The 16,362-nt window shown below is 34.2% G+C and overlaps 1 protein-coding gene across 1 annotated transcript in view; it reads left to right on the top strand.

Annotated features, from left to right (window-relative positions):
- Start1 (Steroidogenic acute regulatory protein-like) overlaps positions 1-15,212 on the top strand; it is a 45,663-nt gene extending 30,451 nt beyond the window's left edge. The window contains exons 8-12 of the mRNA XM_076132412.1: positions 5,430-5,585; positions 6,234-6,338; positions 7,084-7,289; positions 7,613-7,725; positions 8,533-15,212. Coding sequence (XP_075988527.1) covers positions 5,430-5,585; positions 6,234-6,338; positions 7,084-7,289; positions 7,613-7,725; positions 8,533-8,642 — 690 coding nt within the window. The 3' untranslated portion in view covers positions 8,643-15,212. The remainder of the gene's footprint in view (positions 1-5,429; positions 5,586-6,233; positions 6,339-7,083; positions 7,290-7,612; positions 7,726-8,532) is intronic.
- The last annotated feature ends 1,150 nt before the right edge of the window (positions 15,213-16,362 follow it).

The raw sequence follows: 16,362 nt of genomic DNA on the forward strand, positions 1-16,362 counted from the left end.
TAAGAAGCTTAGCCCCTCACATAATTTACTAGTAAATACATGCCAACATAATACTACAAACACCACATTTTTTCGACTCTAACCCAGATGTACAGATAAAACAAACTGCAACATTAAACGTAGTGTACCAAAATATACAAAGTATAGGAAATAAGGTGGATGCAGTAGAGCATTTCATATCAGAACATAACATTGACATATTATTGTTATCTGAACTATGGAAATCCTATTATTTTTGTGAAGCCATTGTTCTACCGGGTTATAAACTAGTATCCATGTTTTGCCGCGAAACTCATGAAGGAGGTGGCGTAGGCATAGTAGTAAAAGAAACTTTAGAATATATAGAAAGAAAAGATATAAGTGATTATTCCAAAGAATTTGTTATAGAAATAAGTGCAATTGAATTACCTAAATTAAATTGTATCATAATAGGGATATACAGAGCTGATCGTTTTGTAAACATATTCTATGAACAAATGGAAAAACTGCTTTATAAATTAGATACAAAAAATATGAATAAATCTATAATAATAGGTGGCGATTTCAATATAAATATAATGAAAAAAAATAAACAAACAGTTGAATTCCTAAATATCATGCGATCGCATAATCTACAACAATTGATACATGAGCCGACGCGAGTCACAAAACTCACTTCCACATGCATTGATTTAGTCTTTACTAACCATAAATCTTTTATTATGCAATCTCAAGTTGAAGATTTTGGTCTTTCAGATCATAAAGCTCTAAGCTTAAAAATAAATTCTAATAATTTGCATGTAAGCAATAATAAAACGTGGCATACAAATAAGAGAATATTTACTAAAAACAAAATAGCAAACCTAAAACTAGAACTAAGTGAAATTAAATGGGAAGAAACAATAAACTCAAACATAGATCTAAATACTAACTATAATACATTAATTACTATTATAACAAATCTACTAAATAAACATATACCGGTACAAAAACTAAAAATTAAAAGCAAGCCTGCAAAAGGCTGGCTTACCACAGGCCTTAGGAAATCATGCATTCATAAACGAGCACTTAGAAAAATTCTAAATGAAACACAAAACTGTGTCATCAGAAACCACCATAAAAGATATAGCCAAATTTTAAAACGCAGCATAAAAACTTCAAAGAGAATACAATATATTAAAGAAATGGAAGAGTCAGATAACAAAGTAAAAACAATGTGGAAAATTATAAATACTAAAACAGGTAAAATAAAACAGAAAAAGCAAGAAAACATAACACTAGATATTGACAACCAAAAAGTAAACTGTCCTTTAAACGTAGCGAACGTATTTAATGATTATTTTGCAACTGTGGGAGTAAATAAAAATAATAACAACGTAACAGGACGACCAGTTATAAGCCCGCCTACCTGCTCGCTATACCTTCGCCCTGTAGATAGAAAGGAGATAATAGATATAATAAATTCAATTAAAAGTAAACATAGCTGCGGTTTAGATGAAATTCCACCAACATTACTGAAACAATGTAAAGATGAACTTTCAATTCCTTTAACATTCTTAGTTAATCAAAGTTTTCAAAGTGGTATTTTCCCTGACGCCCTCAAAAAATCTCTAGTTAAACCGATTTACAAAAAAGGAGATCCATACATACCCAGTAATTATAGGCCTATAGCCCTCTTGCCAACATTCTCAAAAGTTTTTGAAAAAGCTATGTGCAATAGATTATATAACTTCTTAGAAAAATATAATATTTTGGACGATTGTCAAAATGGTTTCCGTAAATCTAGGTCTACTACTTTAGCCGTGTATAAATATGTTCAAACAGCTCTTCAACACATTAATGACAAAAAACATGTGATGGGTGTATTGCTGGATATGACAAAGGCATATGATAAAGTCTTATTTGATATACTCCTGCAAAAACTATATGGTTGTGGAATTCGAGGTCCGAGCTACGATTGGTTTAAATCCTATCTAGAAAATAGAACTCAAATAGTGCAATTAGAAAATCATGATCCAATAAATAATGAGGTAGCATTGGTAAGATCAGATGAAACAAAAATGACATGTTCCATCCCGCAAGGAAGTGTTCTAGGATGTATATTATTTTTAATATACATAAACGATTTACCAAAAATCCTAAACCACGAAATAGCATATCCAGTTTTATTCGCAGACGACATCTCAATATTAATACAATACAACAATAATAACAAATCTGACCCTATATTACAAGACACTCTTGAATTAGTAACACAGTGGCTACAAGATCATAATCTAGAAATTAATTACACCAAAACCAAAATCATTGAATTTAGGTCATATAAGAAACAACCCCTAGAATTAGACACTACATTTAATAACATACCCTTAGAAAAGGTAGACACATTTAAATTACTAGGTATACATATAGATACACATATAAACTGGAAAGCTCACATAGAAGACACAAAAGCTAAACTATCTAGATTTACATATGCCCTATTCCAAATAAAACGTAGTACAGATTTAAAAACAGCATTATCAGCTTACTACGCTTACGCTTATTCCTGGCTAAAATATGGAATAATGCTATGGGGAAACAGTGTCAACATGCAAGAACTATTTATATTACAAAAGAAATGTATCAGAATAATAGTTAAAATAGATCAAAGAACCAGCTGCAAACCTTATTTTATAGAACACAAGTTACTTACACTACCGTCAATATACATACAAGATGTTTGTTTATTTGTCTTTAAAAATATTACACACTTTACAAAAGTAAAAGATACACATAATGTAAACACCCGGCATAAAGACCGGCTATACCTACCGCCCTCTAGAATAAAAATGCTCAACCAAAGCCCTTGCTATATGGCTATAAAAATATATAATAAGTTACCATTAGAAATAAGAGAAGAAACTAAAATAGGACCATTTTCAAAAAAATTAAAACTATTTCTAATAGAGAAATGTTTTTATAGTATAGAGGAATATTTTGAGGAAGAAAAATAGAGAAAAAGAAAGAGAAATATAATAAAGTAAAAATAAAATTTAGAAAATGATGCTGTGTACCTGAAAATTAAACATATAAGATATAACTATATAATTGTTACATAGATACAATAATAATAAGAAATAATATAGTATATAGTATTTCTACTGTACTAAAATTAAGTTAGTAGTACATTATATTGAAAGCAACACAAATATGATATATTAAAAATATAATTTAAAAAATGATGCTCTGTACCTGAAAATTAAACATATAAGATATAACTGTATAATTGTTACATAGATACAATAATAATAAAAAAATAATATAATATATAGTATACCTACTGTACTATAATGTAGTATATTATATTGTAAGCAACATAAATATGATATATTAAAAATATAATTATAAAATTGATGCTGGGTACCTGAAAATTAAACATAAAAGATATAACTATATAATTGTTACATAGATACAATAGTAATAAGAAATAAAATAGTATATAGTATACCTACTGTACTATAATGTAGTATATTATATTGTAAGCAACATAAATATGATATATTAAAAATATAATTATAAAATTGATGCTGGGTACCTGAAAATTAAACATAAAAGATATAACTATATAATTGTTACATAGATACAATAGTAATAAGAAATAAAATAGTATATAGTATACCTACTGTACTATAATGTAGTATATTATATTGTAAGCAACATAAATATGATATATTAAAAATATAATTATAAAATTGATGCTGGGTATCTGAAAATTAAACATAAAAGATATAACTATATAATTGTTACATAGATACAATAGTAATAAGAAATAAAATAGTATATAGTATACCTACTGTACTATAATGTAGTATATTATATTGCAAGCAACATAAATATGATATATTAAAAATATAATTATAAAATTGATGCTGGGTATCTGAAAATTAAACATAAAAGATATAACTATATAATTGTTACATAGATACAATAGTAATAAGAAATAAAATAGTATATAGTATACCTACTGTACTATAATGTAGTATATTATATTGCAAGCAATATAAAAATAAACCTATAGTTTTAAGTTAGTCATAAAATTATAATAAGCATATGAAATAAGAAGTTATAGGAAAATATGAAAATTGCATTTACAATATTTAAGCAATGTAAATTTAAAGTAGTGTGTTTATTATGTAGAAGCTATAATCTAGACATAGTGATAAAATTTTAATAACTTACCTTACCCTACCTTGTAAAAATTGCAATGCCTGAAAAAGGTTACTAAGTTGCCACTACCCTAATATAAGATCCTTTTGTATACTACTTAGTAAGCAATAAATGATTTGAATTTGAATTTGAATTTGAATTTGAATTCATAATAATGGGTTATAATTTTCCCCGTTTTTGTAATATTTTACTGGTACTCTGCTCCTACTGGTTGTAGCATGATAATATATAGCCTATAACCTTCCTCAATAAATGGGCTATCTAACACTGAAAGAATTTTTCAAATCGGACCAGTAGTTCCTGAGTTTGGCGCGTTCAAACAAACAAACTATTCAGCTTTATAATGTTAGTATAGATTTATTGCAAAATGAGACAATTGTACAAAAAATCTCATATCATGGCTCTCTTACGTATATTTTCAATAGTTTAAGATTCAAAGATCGTATTTTAACTGATTATATTTATTGTTCAATCTCCCTGGTGAATAATACTCTTTTACTATAGTGTAAGTAGTATTTATAAGATGATTATACTATAAATAATCTTTCAACTGATACAGATATTTGCTTGCTAGCGTTACTATGCAGGTTTTAATCAGGACTTGTCATATTAGTGTTTGAGGATTAATTAATTTAATTCATTGATTATGTTTTGTTTTGAATCTCCTTGTATTTAGATAATTTGCCTATAAGGGTAATTTTTATTATAGGCATTGGAAAATAGGTCAAATCTATTAAGCATTAGCAGCCTAGCCTTTCTTCCAAATATTTTGGAGTCGGCTTCCAGTCTTCCCGGAGGCAACTGAATACCAGTATTTTACATGGAGCGACTGCCTATCTGACCTCCACAACCCGATACACTTCGATAAGACTAGTTGCCAGAATCATTCTCTCACAATTTAGCGTGCCTTCCGAAACACTGATTCTCTCTGTCTTCCTGGCTATTCGTCCCGTTTGGTAATGGGGTCAGGCTTACTTATACTCTCCCTCCACTTTGCCCTATCCTTGACGTCGTCTTCCTCAACCTCACATGACTTTACGTCTCGCCGCAACACTTCTGTCTTTTTCCGGGGACAAACAGCTCCAGTACCTGGTTGCCAACGTATTCAGATGGTCTCCTTTTAACATGTCCATACCATCTCATCCTATTTTCTTGCAGTTTATCCACAATATCATGTACACCCGAAACACTGAATACAAAAAACACTTTTAACAAAACTGTAATTATTTCTTTGCCACCAGATCGATGAATACAAGGCCCAGGCCCAGGAGAGCATGTCTAACGCGTTCCGTATCGTGAACCTGCCCAACTGGAGCGTGGAGAAGAAGGGCGCGCAGAAGGGAGACGTGGTGGAGACCAAGCGAACTGAACAGTTCGGCAAGGTTTATAGGTTTACTGTGAGTATAAGGCTTTTAAAACTTTTTTTTCTTTCTGTGTAAAGACAACTCCCGCACTTAAAATTGGTCGAAGTATAGCATCCCGCTATATATCAAAATTTGTTATTAAAACAAGACAGGGTATGTTTTTTTATAGACAACTGCCCCACAAAAATTGCTCTTGTGTGACTTTTACAAACATACAAACAACGGACACAAGTTATTACCAGATCGCACTATTTTTGGAATGCACAAGTATTTGTATTGTGTGGGGTTCGAACCTACAATCTCTCAACGCAATGGTAGCGGCGTGGTGACCTAAACCACTGCGCCACGGAGGCAGTTCATTCTGGACTGATTTTTTAAGGCAACCCATTAGGAATATATTTTTTGACATATTTTATTTTATTTTAAAAACACTTTCATCCATTAACCAGCTCGGTGAAAGTCGATGTTAAACGGGATCTTAGACTTGTGCCGCGGGACTTTAACAAACATACAAACAACGGACAAAAATAATTACCACACCGAAATATTTCAGGATCGCACAAATGTTTGTAAAAGTCAGTACTACTTTAAATTTTGACTTTAATGTGGTACATAAAAGCAGTTTTTTTATTCTGAATTTTATTGAATCTGGTTTAAAATTGTATTCGTTCATATTTACAGGGTGTAGTAGAGTGTCCTCCAAAGTTCCTGTACGAGGAGTTCAAAGACAACATCACGAGACTGCCCGAGTGGAACCCCACCATACTCAAGAGTGAACTGATTAAGGTAACAACATTATTAATTAACTACTAATTATACATATATTACTAGCTTTTACCCGCGACTTCCTCCGCCATTTTCCCTTGGGAATGCGTCTTTTCCCGGGGTAAAAAGTAGCCTATGTCCTTTCTCGGGTACCAAAAAATCTCCATACCTAATATCATACAAATTGGTTTAGTAGTTTAGACGTGATTGAGTAACAGACAGACAGAGTTACTGTCGCATTTATAATATTAGTATGGATTAATCCCCGGATTCTGGGGTACATTTAGCGGTAGTTTATCCATTCAATAGCTTCAAAACTCATACAAAAATAACGCTATTGAATAGATAAACTACCGCTAAATGTACTCAGAAACCGGGGCAAGTCTTTTTTTTAGTTTCTATTAAATTAAATAAGTAAGTTTATTAGGAATAATACTAATCATATTTTAAAAGCTTGTCTTGTCTTATTGATAAAGTTTAAATAGAAACCTACTAACGCCGTCTGTTATACAAAGTTGTTAATGTCAAGTTTTATCACTACCAATAGATGGCGTTGTTATAAACTTTTCAATTTGTTTTCATTTTTTATAGTTTTTGCTCGGCGTAGTAGCTTTTTGTCATGTTCTGATACACAAAAGCTAAATATTGCGCTGTTTTCCTTCAGCCACTGCCTTTTAGCCCTTCTTGCTTTTCATGTTTAGCCTTGTCTTTTAGCTACTGTGACACACGGAACTACTTAAGTAATCAATTTTATTTCTCTTTCTAGGAAATAGGTCCCGGCATGGACCTCTCATACCAAGTGACAGCGGGCGGCGGTCGCGGGATCATTGCACCACGAGACTTCGTGATCCTCCGCTGCACGGCGCCACTGTCGCGTGAGGGCAAGGTCGTCGACCATGACCCCCACAGCTACATCAGCTCGGGGGTCAGCGTCACCGTGCCCGGCTACCCCCCACACAGGGACTTAGTCAGGTAACTAACAGATATAACTTCCAATGTCGTGGGGTCGAGGTGGTCATCTTTGAGGTTGAGTTATACTTGCCGAGGTTGATCTGTGGACCATATTACACATTCCGTGTTCCTTCGTGCTTCGGAAGGCACTTTTAGGGTCTCGGCTATTTTTCATTTTCCAAGCCGCCCTATAATATAATACCTTTCAAGCAGTAAAGCGAAAGGAGGGAGAAGGGTCTCGTCTTGCCAGTGTAAATCTGTCTTCCTATATGAAGACAATTATCTAAGTTAATTTATGCAGTTAATGCTGATATAGCCCTAATAGGTCTGATGTTATATTTCAGGGGTCAAAACAAAGTAGGTTGCTGGTACCTGCGGCCGCGCTCGGTGCAGACGCCGGGCGGCAAGATAGAGACACACACCACCTTCCAGTGGCTCATGTGCTGTGATCTTAAAGGTATTACACACATACAAACACTAGAGGTCGCCCGCGACTTCGTCCGCGTAGAAACCCTTCCCGTGTAAATCCCGATCCCTCGGCAACTCCGGGATAAAAAGTATGTGTTATTCTGGGTCTTCAGCTGCCTATATACCAAATTTCATCGTAATCGTTTCTGTAGTATTTGCGTGAAAGAGTAACAAACATCCATACATACATACTCACAAGCTTTCGCATTTATAATATTAGTAGTATAAATATTTAGCTCACACACGGTCATCTGATGACAAACTAAGCAGAGCTTGTATTGTAAACACATAACTGATAAACATTAATTATTAACTATATATCTATAAATAAATCAATTTAACCCATTAATGTCCCACTGCTGGGCAAGGATCTTCTCCCGTAATGAGGGAGGGGTTAGGCCTTGAGTCCATCGCGTTGGCCAGGTGCGGGTTGGGGACTTTGCATACCTTCAAGAACTGTTCTAAACAACTCTCAGGCACGCAAGGTTACAGGACGATGATTTTCCTTCACCGTTAGAACAAGTGATCATTATTTCTAATACACAGGATCAAAAAGTCATTGGTGTGTTGCCTCTGGTAGAATCTTAGACCAATTGCACCAGAGTGGTTTTTTCCTTGACTTTATTTAAGTGATGGACTCCGTGCCTAATGCCTCCCTCATTACGGGAGGAGACCCTTGCCCAGCAATGGGACATTAATGGGTTACATTTATTATTATTCAAGCGTTAAATACATCACCTACATTACCAAAAACATTGCAAGACTATTAATTTACTATATTATTCATAAATTTCAGGTAAAATCCCACAATTCGTGCTGGACGCGGCTTTCGCCACAGTGATGTTAGACTACATAGTACACGTAAGGAGATTCGTGGCCGACGCCAAAGCTAAGGGACGCTTCTAGACCACCGATAGATGGCGTTGTTCCACACAGCTTGGTACAGCTCGCCGACAGGTGGCGCTACTTGTAGTTAGTTGTTACATCTGCGGATAGATGGCGCTGTTACCAAGTTTCACTGTTCGACGCCTGGAGAATGATTTTTTTATATCAGAAAAAGTGTATGAATAAGTGTAAAATGGTCTGTATGTATGTTTAATGGGATTGTATACGGTGTTATAAAGTATTTGTGTTGAGATTATAGTGACGTCATTAGGTTATTATAAAATTGAAATAATTTGAAAAGCAATTGAATTGTATAGAGCTTTTTATACACAAAGCGTATTTTATACATACGTTTGGATATAATAAGTCATAATTACGTTACTATAACCTCAACGGGAATGTACAGTCAGCTCCAAAAGTAGCTGATCATACTCAAACGTTTGAAACCCTATATACTGAAGTGTGCACATTATTCCATGGAAAAAACATTTGCCATTGATTTAAATGTTAAATTCTAACTCATTCTACCTGATTTTGATCAGTTATTTATTAAAGTTACGTAACACAGAGGTTTTGAAAATATGAAGTTGTTCAGCTACTTTTGGAGCTGATTGTACTATGACTGTAAAATACATTTGGAGGGTAGTACAGGGTTAAGAATGGTTAAGGACAGAGAAAAAAAACTAAAATGTTGTATAATACCTGTTGATTTGATTGTAAAGTTCATGTTTCATGGAATTTTGACTAAAAACTACGTAATTTTTCGTTTCAACCCACTTTTGTTATTTATTATAGTGCGTTAGGTTCAGTTCGGATAGTTGCAAATTACTACTAAATAGTTTTAATTTCCCGGGATAAAAAAAACAAATTATTTATTAATTTAGGTAAAATATTGACACTTATGATAGTCGTTACAATTACTGAATCTACCACTAGCTCGGACTGTGTAGAGCCTTATGAGAAGAGCTAGCGAGAAACTCACGGCCACTCTTTTCAATCGCCAAAAGTTTTACAATGTGGTTGATACAATAATTGATCATGCGAGGAGCTGCCAACAATCAATGATATAGACTAAACGTCAATTAAGGAAAATGAAAGAATATAGCAAATTAACTTAATTACCCTTTTTTTTGCTACATAAGTACATATTTGGTTTACAAAGTGACGTCACAGTTGTCTATTTTCATTGGTATGAAAAGTGCCTATTTTAACCCTTTGACCGCCACGGTCGGCTATACTCAACAAATCAGAAAATGCTCACGATGCTTTCGTCGGCAAATGTCGACAAAAATATAGTGTCATGAGCATGTTCTGAATCAAATCAAATCAAATCATTTATTCATATAGGTCAAATGTTGACACTTATGATAGTCAATGATACAGAGAGTGAATTTACCGCCAGTTCGGAAGGTAGGGCCAATGAGAAGAACTGGCAAGAAAGTCCTGGACACTCTTTTTTTTCTGATTTCTGATTTGTCGATTATAGCCGACCGTGGCGGTCAAAGAGCTAATGATTCAGTCTGTAATATAATTTCAACATTATGAACGGAAAAAACTTAGCATGAGTATTTAGATTAAACCTTTTACGAGTACAAGTTTAATACATTTTCGTTAACCCAGTCAACTAACCTATTATCCGAACTTATCCACACACTTTTATAAATAATTTAAGCTGTAATTTGAATATTATTTGAAACAAAATGATATTGCAATGGTTTCTCTATAAGCTGCTAATGATTTAACATAGATCTCTAAAATAGGTGCTAATATAACCACTTATAATGCACTTAAGTCATATGAGACTGTCAAGATGTAATTTCAGTTTCAAAAATATCATCTTTTCTGAAAACTGTTGCTTAGATTTTTATTAAGGGAAGTTTCATATCTGACGGAAGATGCGTCGGGCGTAACTTAATTAGTATGTGCTTCGCAGACGCATCATCGGTTGAGTGTGAACGGTCGAGTGTTTTCTATACATTTGTCTGTTCTGGTGTTACGCGACAATACGCGACGTATGTTCCGTCAGATATGAACCTTTAATTATAGCTCAACAACTTAGTAGCGAGCCTTAGCATTCACGATTTATTTAGATTATAACTTGCTAGCTGACCCGCGCAACTTCGCTTGCGTCACATGAGAGAGAATGGGTCAAAATTTTCCCCGTTTTTGTAACATTTTTCACTGGTACTCTGCTCCTATTGGTCGCAGCGTGATGATATATAGCCTATAGCCTTCCTCGATAAATGGGCTATCTAACACTGAAAGAATTTTTCAAATCGGACCAGTAGTTCCCGAGATTAGGCGAGTTTAAACAAACAAACAAACTCTTCAGCTTTATAATATTAGTATAGATTAAAGTATCTGTATCAAACAGGCCACCGTCAGCTGTATAAGGGTCACTGATGTTATAAATTCTGAATGTTGTATACCTTCACCAGTCGTGTAACTACCTTTGCGTCGGAGAAGTGGGTTCGATTCCCACACGAAACAATTATTTGTGCGATCCACAAACAATTGTTTCGGGTCTGGTTGCACTTTGTGTTCGTTGTTTGTATGTTTGTAAAAGTCTCCGCGACACAAGAGCAAATCTTAGTGCGGCAGTTGTCTTTTTGAAAACTAAAAAAAAGTATGAACTAATTTCATTAATTAAATATCTAAGCACTAGTTTTTCAGACAAGATGTTTCTTTAACAATCATTGTAAAAGAAACGATGTACTCTGTCTCTCTAACCCACGGTTTCTGAGGTACATTTAGCGGTAGTTTATCTATTCAATAGCGTTTTTTATATGAGTTTAAACGCTATTGAATAAATAAACTACCGCTAAATGTACCTCAGAAACCGGGGGTCACTCGTATTTCAATAGAAAGAGAAGAAACTATTTTAAAATTATATAAAATCAACGATAATACAACAATGCATTTATAAACGATTTAGTACAATTAACATTTGAAATCATTTACAGATTATTATGAACACAATAACTCGGTCATATTTGATTGATTTTTGAAAAAACTTAGCCAATTTTTATTCCTGGGTTATAAGCTATCAGCATGTTATAATTTCGTGAAAATCGGTTTAGCAGCTAAGGTAAAAAATCGAAACAGAATATCTTTTTGATGACTTCTTAAAAAAATGATAAATTAGCCCTACGTCGTCAAATTGAATACTTGTTGCAAATATTTCTTCTCAAATATGACCTTAAAAATATCATAATAATCTGTAATTTTTTTTCACAATATTCAAAAAGCGACTGACAAACCTGTTCGACTCCCGGGTCGGACAATGTTGAGCTTAAATCAGTAAACAATCATGACAGTATGAATGTCATTCATTGATTGAATGAACGAGTGAATGAGATTATAGAAACGGGTCATTTTTGATATGGGGTCATTTCTGACTTTGGAGTCTCTTTGAATTGGAGTCATCTTTGACCCCAAAAAAAGAAAATCATTTCGGATACTCAGTGGTGGGGTAACTACAGGTTTTGAAGTCTCAAGTTCGGTTCCAGTGTGGGTCAAAAGTGACCCCATATTAAAAATGTCCCGTTTGAAAACATCCTCAATTTTAGAAATGTATTTAGCTAAATAATAATAAATTAAGGTGAATATACCAGTTAGTGTTCGTTTTATTTTATTTTTAAGAAAAAATTTAGCTTTCCTAAATTATGTATAATTAATTAGTAATTTAAAAACGCCGGGAGGGGACGCCCTAGAAAGACATACACAGATCATATCGGTGATGTCTTGCAAAAAGGTCAGGTGCTACTCGTAACCGGCGGTCCTGTATGACAACATGTATGTATGTGAATGAGGCAAGGGAAGTTTGTAAGGATCGTACCAAGTGACGTTCTTTGGTCTCTGCCTACACGAAAAAAAGGCGAGATTTTTTGTTTGTTTGTATGTATGTAGTAAGTAATTTATTGGATTTTTTATTATTTTTATTTAATTATACGAAAGGTAACTGGTTTAGACATCTTAAAGTTTGAAACAAATTATTTGTTTTAAAATCAATAAGTTTGTTTCAAACTAATTAATTTTATTCATTAAAATCTTACAACAAAATGTTGTTCTTTTTCTTTCTTATTTATTAAAATACGCCATTTAACTATGTAAATATAGTAACAAGTCGCTTTGTTCACCGGTCGGGAATTATCTGTGGGTTAAGCAAACCTTGGCGCGGTCATTCCATAGATGGGTGACCGCAGTGGTATTTGAACTGGGCATCTCCGTGCTTCGGACGGCAGGTAAAAAGTCGGTCCCGGTTGTTGTCAATTAAGATAACAGTCGTTAAGCCATGTCAAAGGCCTTCGGGCTTGAACAACTTTGACACTAGGTTGACCACTAACCATACGATAAAATAAATATTCAGAATTTTTGGAAATGTTTCTTTTTAAGATGAAATAATATATTTGTTGTAAGATTTTAATTAGTAAACAATTAAATGCTAAAGGCCTTTTTATAACGACATCGCGCCTTTACACTGAAAATAACAAAATGTATGCATTTTTATATAAAAACTATGAAATGTATTAAATATAAGTTACAATTAGATATACAGTGTTTTTAGTATAGCGAGGGAACTTTGTATAATTTCGACTTAATGTATAATAGAATACGGGAATTAACGCGAACACGCATTTTACCTTAAAATGCCTAACGTTTCGGCGCAGGTTGCACTCGCCGTGGTCCCAGGCTGACTGATTTTAAGGTAAAATGCGTGTTCGCGTTAATTCCCGTATTCTATTATACATTAAACATGCAACGCGAGAGTTTAAAAGTTATAATTTTGACTTAAATAAAGAGATTTTTTATGAGACTATTGCAGATAGCTGATCCGCGCAACTTCGCTTGCGTCACATAAGAGAGAATGGGTCACAATGTTCCCCGTTTTGTAACATTTTTCACTGGTACTCTGCTCCTATTGGTCGTAGCGTGAAAATGTATAGCCTATAGCCTTCCACGATAAATGGGCTATCTAACACTGAAAGAATATTTTAAATCGGACCAATAGTTCCTGAGATTAGCGCGTTCAAACAAACAATCTCTTCAGCTTTATAATATTAGTATAGATTTTATACAAAGTTCACTTACTTTACAAAAAACACTGTAATGTATATTTTTTGCTGACATCAGCTTGATGCAAGATCGCTAGAATATTATGTACAAATATATGACAAATTCAACTCTATAGTGGCTTATATAAGGTTCATTATTGGTCTAGCAAAATAATATACTTCGGGTAACTTCGGCTTCATCGCCCATCCCGCTACCATTGCGTCGGGAGATCGTGGGTTCGATTCCCACACGGAGCAATTATTTGTGCGATCCACAAATAATTGTTTCGGGTCTGGTTGTACTTTGTGTCCGTTGTTTGTATGTTTGTAAAAGTCTCCGTGATACATGAGCGATTCTTAGTGCGGGAGTTGTCTTTTTAACAAAAAAATCTTATTTTAATAAAGAGATGCATATATTATTTTGCTGTACCAATTGTGGACCACGACCACGCCTAACATGACAACCACCAAATATATGGTCAACACTTGAAATAACATGAAGTGGGGGTCACTTTGACCCTTGCGGTCACGTTTACCCATAGAGTCACTTTGACCCGGGTGATCTTGACTGGTGGGGTAATTTTTGGTCTTTTGAAGTCTCTTTAGCCCATGGGAACATAATGGTTCATAGAACATAGTTTTTGGAATAATAAATGGTTTTAATTGATGTCATATTATTGAGTCAAAAAGACTTCATTGGTTCAAATTGACGATGACCCGTCAAAATGTTCCCATCGGGTCAAAGTTACTCCATCAGGGTAAAAATGACTCCATCGGGTCAAAATACCCTACTTCTAATAATATAATACCTCTCTATATCATATAGTAGTAAAGTTTTACTTATGTTCCCTCTTTATCTTACTGATAGTTAAAGAAAAAGAAGAATAACTAAAACTTTACTATATTATGTTCATACAAGATCAATTTTAATTAATACCTAATTAAGAGCTACTTTAATGCGCTATCATCATGCGGTGTTTTAGCCTACCCCATTAGCCCCCTTTACACACACACTGTATCGCACGTTCTTAGTATCGTACAGTATTACGCGCGGGAAAGCAGCGCGCTCTGAGAGAGCGATTTTCTTCGCGGACTTGACAGATGAGCGCGGCGCGTGCTCTTTCCTTTCTCCTTACACGCGCGATTGTTGTATCATGCGCGATAGAGTGTGTGTGTAAAGGGGGCTATTGGCAATAATGATTTTTAACCCATGACTGTCCCACTCCTGGGCAAAGAGTCTACCACGCTAACCATATGTGGACTACTCTTTTATTTATGTAAACAATATGAGTCGATATTTAACCCTTATTGTAAAATACTGATACCTTACCGTAAAAGTTGAATAAATTCGCGATTAATTTAAAAGTTATTATGAAGTACAAAATATATTTAACACCAATCAAGTCTTTCTTTAAACGGTATAGGCGTGTAAATATTAGTTAAAATTGATCTTGTATATTTTAAATAGTACATAAACTGTAATTATAATAAGTTAATATATTGTAGATTTAAATTAATAAACAATTTTTATACTGTATCTATTTTTTTTGCAAATACCCTCCTATTCTCGAACTGGAAGAAAATTCTCGTTTTTGAACAAAATTTTAGTATTTTCTCTGCCTCTGTGGTCTAAGTGGTAGTGTCTACGACTGTTGAACGCGGGATCGATTCCCAGGTCAAGCAAAGTGCTAGTGTAGTGTAGTAGTGTTGTGCCTGTGTTTTATATTAATTATAATATTTTCGTGTTTTCAATAGTACCCCGGAGTTTTGATAAAGTATTCGGTATATGGTAATAGGCTCGCCCCCTATTACATGGGACTAACATTGTTAATGGCGAAACGTGTGTGTATATACACCTCTGTCTGCACCTTCGAGTACAACAGGCGTGATGTTATGTAAGTATGGAAACAGAAATCTTTAAGAAGGAATGACTACTTATCAAACCGACTAGAAACATTATAAAAATGCATTTTACCCATCAAGTTTCCTTCCAGAATGAGGGAGGGGTTAGGCCTAGAGTCTACCCAATGATGACCAATTAGTGTGGGTCGCTATACGCATAGTCTTCTTCTTGTCGTATAGTTAGTTGTCAACCTAGTGTCAAAGTTGTTCAAGCCGCCCGAAAGGCCTTTGACGTGGCTTAACGACTATTTACGTGCTCTCCGAAGCACGGAGACGCCCTGCTTACATACCACTACGCGGTCACCCATCTATGTAAGACCGCGCCAAGGGTCGCTTAACCCACAGATCGTTTACTGATTGGTGAGCGCAACTGGCTATGAGCACCTCTGTAATCTTAACACGTTTGTTACCTACTTAATTTGACAGATGCCGTATGTAAAACAAAAAACACTGAATAAATTAAATGACGTAAGTAATTAAGTATCAATACAAGCTGGAACAGTTAAATATATTGAGTACCTACCTATACAGAGTCGCGTTGCTTAGCATCGCCGCGAGTTCGTCTAACCCCCGGCTTCTGAGGTACATTAAATTTATTTAGCAGTAGTTTATCTATTCATTCTATTCAATATAAAACAATTTCAATATAAACATGACAGTTTGAATAAATAAACTACCGCTAAGTAGTATTTGAGAAATCGGGCATAAGGAGTACTTACTTCAAGAATTATTCTAAACGAAACGCGAACCTAGGGATAAAAACGATATTTACACCTAAGTTCCTG

The sequence above is a fragment of the Anticarsia gemmatalis genome, chromosome 27 (genome assembly GCF_050436995.1).
Source record: "Anticarsia gemmatalis isolate Benzon Research Colony breed Stoneville strain chromosome 27, ilAntGemm2 primary, whole genome shotgun sequence".
Taxonomy (NCBI): domain Eukaryota; kingdom Metazoa; phylum Arthropoda; class Insecta; order Lepidoptera; family Erebidae; genus Anticarsia; species Anticarsia gemmatalis.